The 8,485-nt window shown below is 33.7% G+C and overlaps 1 protein-coding gene across 1 annotated transcript in view; it reads left to right on the forward strand.

The window, feature by feature from the left end:
* LOC108727466 (lachesin) overlaps window positions 1-8,485 on the forward strand; it is a 46,249-nt gene that overhangs the window by 24,858 nt on the left and 12,906 nt on the right. Inside the window, exon 4 of the mRNA XM_018455609.1 lies at window positions 4,846-4,929. Coding sequence (XP_018311111.1) covers window positions 4,846-4,929 — 84 coding nt within the window. The remainder of the gene's footprint in view (window positions 1-4,845; window positions 4,930-8,485) is intronic.

Genomic DNA, 8,485 nt, shown 5'->3' on the forward strand with positions numbered 1-8,485 from the left:
AATTAAATTTTACTATATTTTTTACACATTTAGATCACTTTATGATATAAAATTGTGATGTATAATTTAGAAAAAAAACATCCTTCGAATGTATTAAAAATTAACTCAGACAACAAAAAGTCCAAAATCAAGAGAAACGTCTTAAGGACGTCTTTTTAAAAAAATAAATGTCTTTAAAAAATAAATGTCTTGTATCACGTTTTGCGGACATGTGTGTTGTGTGGGAATGTCAAATTTTTCTCTCGTGCATTCATCAGATCGTTAAAGCTAAGCTGATGATCAACGAAAGATAAATTGCTTTTTAAGTAGATCAATGTTTCCCTCATAAAAGCTTTTTTTTTCCTTTTAGATCGTTCCTCTTTCCTCTATCTTCATTCTATGTGCATATACATATATCAACAGTTAAAACACGACCTTCGTGGCAAAGGATGCCGTCTCGCCTCTCGTAACTATATTTCCTCGCTCGTTGCCGAATACGGTGGCACCCTTCGCGCGTCGCTTATAATTCCGAATGCGTGTCTGATAAAATTTACGTGTATGGAGAGGCGCGTCGGCTTGCAAGTCGGCATGTGTGTCGTCTTTCTTGAAATTTCGCGTCACTTCTTCAAAGCCATCTACATAATTCCCAACGCGACGGAAACGCACTGATTTAGTCGGGTAATTGAATAGAACCTCACGAAAATACTATGTGTATGACCCTCATGAATGTTTTATTGCCCTAGCAACGATTTGGAATAAATCATGGATTTTGTCCGTTTAATATTTATTCTGCTCTAGTTAAAATTAATTACGATTAAATTAACTAATGCTTCAGTTACACATACAACTGTGATTATTTTTTAAACAATATACATAATTATATTATCACACTGCAAATGTTTAATTAAGATTAATCATAATTTTCATTACCGACTTTTATTAAGCATCATTACATTTGTGAATTTAATGTCGCATTTGAATGATATTGATTAAAGTACAGCGATAATCTTTTTCTTGATGCATTACACTTTCAGCATAACAAATCGTTATAAATACTATGAAGAACATAATTGCTCGCTTTATTCGCTTATTACTAACTATTACTAAACAATATGTGGTTTCTCAATTATACTACAAGCCTGATTATGTTGAATGGAACTGTGCGCGTACATATGGGTTAATAATGATCCTGTGGTTCGAATCTGGCTAACGAGCGATAATGAGTTTCCACGAACGTGTTCTTTGCGAATAGGTTTACCGTATGATGCACTTCGTGAATCGAAATAATTCTGTACATTATTCATGATGTTTATGTCATGCGTAAAATGTCAATTTTTTTATTTCTTTATTTTATTTCTGTATCCTGATAAATATTAAAGGAGTAAACGGTAACTCAATCCCTTGAGTTTAAACATTTTATTATTTTTAACTTCTATATATATCAAAATAAATCAATCCATTTCTGTAGTTAGTTTCAGAGTAAACAACGTCCATATTGATGCACTTAGTAAATAGTAAATAGTAAACTAAATTTAATACATGTTCTTGAGTTCAATTGTTTGACTACATTGTTTTATTTATATTAACGACATATTGGAGCAGTGGTAACCTACATAAATGATTAAAAATAACTCAAATTGGGTATAATTTGATATTATGAATTTAACCGTGTACTTTTATTTTTATATTGTATTAACGCATTTCCAAGAGGTAAACCGCTGAGGTACACCACATTACGGTGTACAAATTTGGGGCATTACTGGGTATTATTTAAGAGAATTGTGTATTATATAATAAGCGAGGTTATGCATTAATGGGGCATTAATGGGCATTACTAAGACATATTACTAGTAATATATTAGTTCTATATTAATAAAAGTAGCTCAAAAGTCCGCCATATTGGACTTACTAACCATACCATATAGCAATAATACTAAGCGCTTATTGGACTACAGACAACTAGGTCCAAAATGGCGATCGAAATAGCCAAAAGGAAAGTTGTCGGCATTTCAGCTCAGATCAAAGAAATGCGCTATTTTTATATAGAGCTTTAATTACTAGGACATTAATGAGCATTACTAGGGCATTAGTGGGCATAAAAATTTGGGCATTATTTGAGCATTATTTGGATATTATTTAGGCATTACTAGGCATCAATAGGTATTGATGTACACAATTTTGATCAGAGGTTTATCCTTTACACATTTCTATTTTAGCTGTATCAATAATGATTATTGCAAGCACGAAATTTATTTATGAGTTTGCATATCAAATTAATTTGCTGTGTGTCAGAATAACACAATTTCTTGAGAGAGAAGAAAATAGGTTTCATAGATAACAATCACCTCGCAGAATCGCTTCATGCAATTAGTTCTAAAAGCAGATTGACCGATCAATGAAACGGATTCATTCACCGAATCGTGACGCGGATTGATACAGTCATTTGCAGGCGCATAATAATTAATTTAGGCGCGCAGATATGGAGGAAGGGAGTTTCATAATTCAGTGGCGACACGTACGAGTTTACGCGCTCGGGCACGTGTCTCGCCGCCCTCGTCATCGTCGTCGTCACGTTAGGTGGTAGGTACGCAGTTTGCATTCGTCGGGACTGTTTCTCGAGCGGCACGGAGCGGCGGCTTGCCAGACAACTCGGTTATAACGATTGAAGTTTCGTCGTGGCGTGGATTACATCCTCGTAATTGCGCGCACACCTCGCGCTCTCGCGTCTTATGCGAGAACGGAGAAAGCGGCATCGTACGCGAGAGGGACTTCCTTTAAATCGAGGAAGTGAAACGAGAATTAAGGGGAAGTATACGACGGGGGATATGGTGGAACAGCGGAGATAGGGAAGAGGTCTTTGCACTCGTACTGATGTCTCGTGGCTGACGTACGACCATCGACAAAAGTCCCCGCAGACATTTGAGGAGGTTGATCCACCTCCTCGATTTTGCCGCGCGCTCTGCTGTCTTCACTCGCTCGCGGGAATTATAACACGAATAGCTCCTCCGCGTGTTGATAAACGTCAAATGCGTAGTTACTGCGAAGCACTTTGTTGAGAAGCGGATTGTTTTATTATACATTCTACTAGAAAATATGCCGTACACATTTTAAACATCAACCTGGTTATTTCTAAATAATAAATCATGAAGATTATTAACACATAGCGTATACTGAAAAAAATATTACTAAGTTTTAATAAATATTTATTTCAATAGTACGAAATATTTACTAAATGTAATATTTATTTGATTTAAGCATAACTTTTTTATTTTGAATAAACATTTATTTACTGTAGGTAAATATTTCGTTAGTACTATATTGTTACAAATATTGATTAACATTCAGCAAATTTTTCTTCAGTATAGTTTAAACTTGTGTCCCAGCAACTTAAAATCAAAAATCATCTTTCAGATTCGGAGTTATAAATAAATTATAAATAAATTATAAATAAATTATAAATAAATAATTCAGAGTTATAAAAAAACGAAGTTATAAATAAATTCTTATTTGATGATTTAAGGGATTATATTATTAAAAACTATTTGTTATTATATATATATATATATATAAAATAATGAAAGTATATAATTATTTCTTTTAATTGCATTTAAAATTATATATCTTCATATTAATAATAAATAAATACGTGAAAACACGCTAATCAATATATGATATCCGATATAAAAAAACTTTATTTTCTTTCTTATTATATTTCACATATACAAATTAAACAAATTTGAACATGTGACTCACGTGTGATTATAACTCACATGATTGTTAGGCTTCGCGGAGGGCAATAATGATTGCGCCGACTGTTAGTTATGACGTTTGGCGCTACCGTGTGTCGTTAATTAACGAAACCCACGACATACACCGGCATCCGTACTGGCAACGGCAGCAGGTTGCACGGCCATAATATGTTACCGGCGTCGAGCTAAAGTATATAGAGCGAGATGCTTGTGAGATTTAGGGACGCTCGCGTTATTCGCTGCCTTATGGCTCTGTACTTTGTAGTCTACTTTAATTTATGAAAAGGAGGAAAAAACCTACGAATAAACTGCCTCCGCGAATTGCTTGTTACGTTCAGAATCGTATCTAATAAATTGATGACATCGCTGCATAGTGACGTTTTTTTCCAGGTGTAGTTATTTAATTAAACTCAAGAAGTCTGAGAAATTCGTTTGTTTCTCATTAATTCCGCAATTTTATTTTGTGTCTATCTGCCGCGAATAAAAATTGGTTATCTCAATACTATTTCCACAGAAGGCACTGCGGGCCGCGACAAGGGAAATAAAGCGAACTATATGTCATTGTTCTGATTCGCTTGTTGCTATCAACGCCGCATATCGGATGAATCACATTTGCGAAGTCGTGTTATTGTATAATGGAAAAAAATATGCTTCCCGCAACAAAGGGCGTATTACGATTTTGCAGGGAATATTTTGCGTTTCATGTTAGAAATAAAATTACTGTCTTGACCGTGCACGTCTCACGTTTCGTTTCCTGTCATTATCGTAAATTTCGCATATACATTAATTAAAACGCGCTGTAGCTAGTTGTAAAAAAACTTACCGTAAAAAGGTCGCGTAAAATTCAGACATAGACAGATTCATTTGTATTATTCGGGATTACGCGCAATTTGTAACAAAAAAAAAATATTATGTATTCGTATTAAGTATAATCTGAATGCGAATTTTTAAACGTAATAATTGAATAAAAGAATGAAAAAGAAATAGAATTACAGTTATAGTTACAATTACTATAAAATGAAATAATGCTATTAATAAAACGAACTTCAATTTGCTATTACTTGCTAAGTTTAAAATTGTGCTATTAAAATATTAACGCTGATCTATTTTTTTCCAGACAGGTATGCTGTCTATTGTTGTACCACCTGATTTCGACCCTGAAGCTACATCAAGTGATATGATGGTGGGCGAAGGCGGTCAGGTAAATATCTTTGTTTTAATTATATTCTATATTTTATCTAAAATTTTGATTCTCAATTATCAAAAAAAGCTTTTAATTATTAACAATTTAAAAACTGCAACCTTTTTAGTAATAAGAAATAGGCATTTCTCTTACAGTGCTATTTTTTTACATGAAAAGATCGATTTTGAATTTTGTTGGATTATCAAAATAATTTCTATCGTGTTTATATACGATGTTCTTCTTTGGTAACAAATTCACTGCGTTTATTATATTGTTTGAAGATAACTCAATCCAAAAACCGAAAGTAATGGTGCGTATGTGGTACATCGTAACCGATGTAAAGATGCGTCTAGACTATCGAGCGGCGAGCCGAGCCACGAACCGGGCCTACATCCACATTCAAAGCTTTGATGTAAACCTATATTCATTTCATTGATAATGTGGGTGTAGGCCCAGCTCGCGGCTCGATAGTCTGGATGCACCTCAATAACTAATGTACCTTTTCGAATTTAAATAATATAATATATTCTATGTCTTAACTTTTTATTCAGAATTGTTAATATTGACTCTCATATGCCTTTTATAATCTTTATATTGTTTTTTTAAAATTAAGAGTCTTATATTCTTTATTATATGATTTCAAAATAATTTAGTTGAAAATTCAAAACTGGTTATTATAATATCAAAATTAATTGCAGCATTACTCATCATTTTTTAATTATCAATATAATTATATTGGTAATCCAACAAAAAACTGTATTCAAATCTGTATCCAATAAAATTTTAGATCTTACAGGAAAATCGTTCTTTCTTTATAGAATACGACGATTAAATTCCTTTCGATCGAAATTAATTTTCGTCTCAATCCCGACGATTTCATCTGCATGCAGAAATAAATTTGCGAATAAATATGCCAGAGGAAAGATGCGCTATGCGCGACTAGGCCAGGGGGGTCGTTAAATAATTTACTCTACACAGAAGCCGTCATGAATAAACGACGGTTTATAGCTTACAAATGTGCTGATTTACGTGTGTAGTAAATTATCAGACCAACGTTATATTCCGCGTGATTCATGTCGGAGAAATCTATATCGGAAAACGGCAGTACGCCATGAGTGTGCAACGGCTTGTGTCTGAATCTACAAATAACCTGCAACTTCATCGTCATTAATAACGCCTTAATTACTAAATTATCAATAAATCAAATTTATCAAGAAGTTTCTGACGAAATATTGATATCAAATTTAAAGTATCAGCAACTTTAAATATACTTGCCTTCCAACTTTGAATATACACTAATTTATACGAATTGGATATCGTAGAAATATATTGACATTTCAATTAATATAAAAAATAATTATAATGGTGCACCGCACTTCATAATGTCGTAGCGATTTCGTAACTGCAACTTGCAACACCTGTTGCAAGTGCTATTTCAACATTACATTCATAAAACCAACCCACAATTATTATTAAATGTCTTTCCATCATCAGTAACTTTAATTGGAGTTTTATTATCTCTACGCATTTTCGAGCTGAAAAAGGCGCGTTATTTCAATGATTAAAATTTATTAGTCTTCAAACGAAAAGAAAGTATAATCATGCATTTCATATATATGACTTGTAATAGATTTTCAGCCTAATCGCTCATAAGTAATTTATTTAATCCGACAATTTTTTTTACGCGTAATTGTGAGAGTGTAATCTGACACACGCGTGTTATGGCCGATCTTGACGTTCGCGCCGGATGCTGTAAGTAAGCCATCAGAGAAAATAAGTGACCTGTTGCTCACAATTCATATTCCGTGGCAGTCGCGCAATTTGTGCGAATACCTCATCTCATCCTCGCGTTTTTCCGCGCGCATGGCCGACGGTGTCGCTCGGCTAAAGAATATTGCGTTTTCCTCGAAACGTCTGACAGGACGCTTTTACGAAGACGCGACAGCTCCGCGAAGCTACCATCATGGACCATTTTAAACTTTGAAATTATACTGCGCATAGCGAGTCCCCCTATTATAAGCTACCGCAGTTGGTATAGTGAAAATTGTACAACTGTCAGTTTGATAAGTTACTTTCTATCTCTTTTGACGAGTTTGTCGGGACACATTTCTAAGTATCGTATAATTTTTGTTATAACAGAATTATGTGCTGTAATATATGTGATGGATATTATTTATATGTAATTAGAAAATTATCATAATCAAAAGTTTCAGCTTTCTTAAAACGACGAAACTTAATTCTTTGCTCGTTGCCATAAAATATCATTTATGGACGTAAGCTATATTAATAAGCCATATTAGCAGCGATTAGTTTATATTTATTAAAATATCTTTTATACAATCTAAAATCATAGAATATATTTTTAATGATAGATTTTTTGAACTAATTTGAGATTAATTTTTCTTTAACAAAAATATCGAAACAATAAAGGAATGAAAAAGAAGAGCTTTTCATGTATTAAACTTCAAGTCAAATAGATAACAATACTACATTCTTCAGTTTAACTTCGGGTAGAGTTTATCTTGAGAGAATTTTAATTCGAAGTATAGCCACAAAAATAAATAATTCAAAAGATTAAAAAGTTGCAGTAAGTGAAAATCTTCCCCGACATTTTCATTAAGATAAATTTACTAAAGGACTCTGTTATTAAGGACTGATTAGTGATTGTTTTAAGATATTTTATATATGTATAATACAGGGTGACCGTTAGAATGTTAAAAGTATTATATAAATCCGTTATATTTTTTTCTCTTCAGTTTAAAATCATTTCTCAGATGAGAGTCGGGTATTTGAAACTCATCAATTTCATTTGAGCCGTTGTACAAGGTTATGAATATCAGCAGATTATGAACGTATATCTCATTAAATGCTTCTATAATAGCAGCAAAAACTATATACAGGGTGTCTCTTCAGTAAGGTCCGAGCCGCATTGGGAGCGTAAAATGGGTCAAGGGGAACAAAAAAGTCTTATACCATTTTGAGATATTCGTTGTAGTTTTCAAATCAATAAAGAAAACGTATAAACCAAGGTTGCGTTCCGTTTAATGCATGATGCGCATGATGCATCATTTATCCTTGTTATTCACCGAATGTTAAACAAGGATAAATGATGCATTATGCACATCATGCGTGAAACGGAATGCACCCCAAGAAAACGGTGAAGCCGCGCCGCGCGAATTCGTAGCATAGCCCATCGTGTCTCATTCGACAACGACGGCGCGCAGCGAGGGAATAGTGTTTCGTCGCTTGGCATGGCGGTTCCATGTGTTTCGCCACATCGCGCCTACGCTATCCAAGAATGTTATTTTAGCTGAAATTTTTACAGCGAATATCTCAAAATGATATAAGACTTTTTTGTTCCCCTTGACCCCTTCTACCTCCCCAATGCGGTCCGAACCTTACTTAAGAGACACCCTGTAGAAGCATATAGTAAATTTCATAGTAAATATACAGGGTGTTTCCAAATTAAATCGCAAAACTTCGGGAGCGTGTAGAGGAGTAAAAAACTAAGAAAAAAAGTCCTATAGACATATGCTCGTTTTTGCTCCGTTTCAGAGAAATCGAAAAAAAATGT

Source organism: Mycetomoellerius zeteki, unplaced genomic scaffold (genome assembly GCF_001594055.1).
Source record: "Mycetomoellerius zeteki isolate Tzet28-1 unplaced genomic scaffold, Tzet1.0 scaffold496, whole genome shotgun sequence".
In the NCBI taxonomy this organism is placed as follows: domain Eukaryota; kingdom Metazoa; phylum Arthropoda; class Insecta; order Hymenoptera; family Formicidae; genus Mycetomoellerius; species Mycetomoellerius zeteki.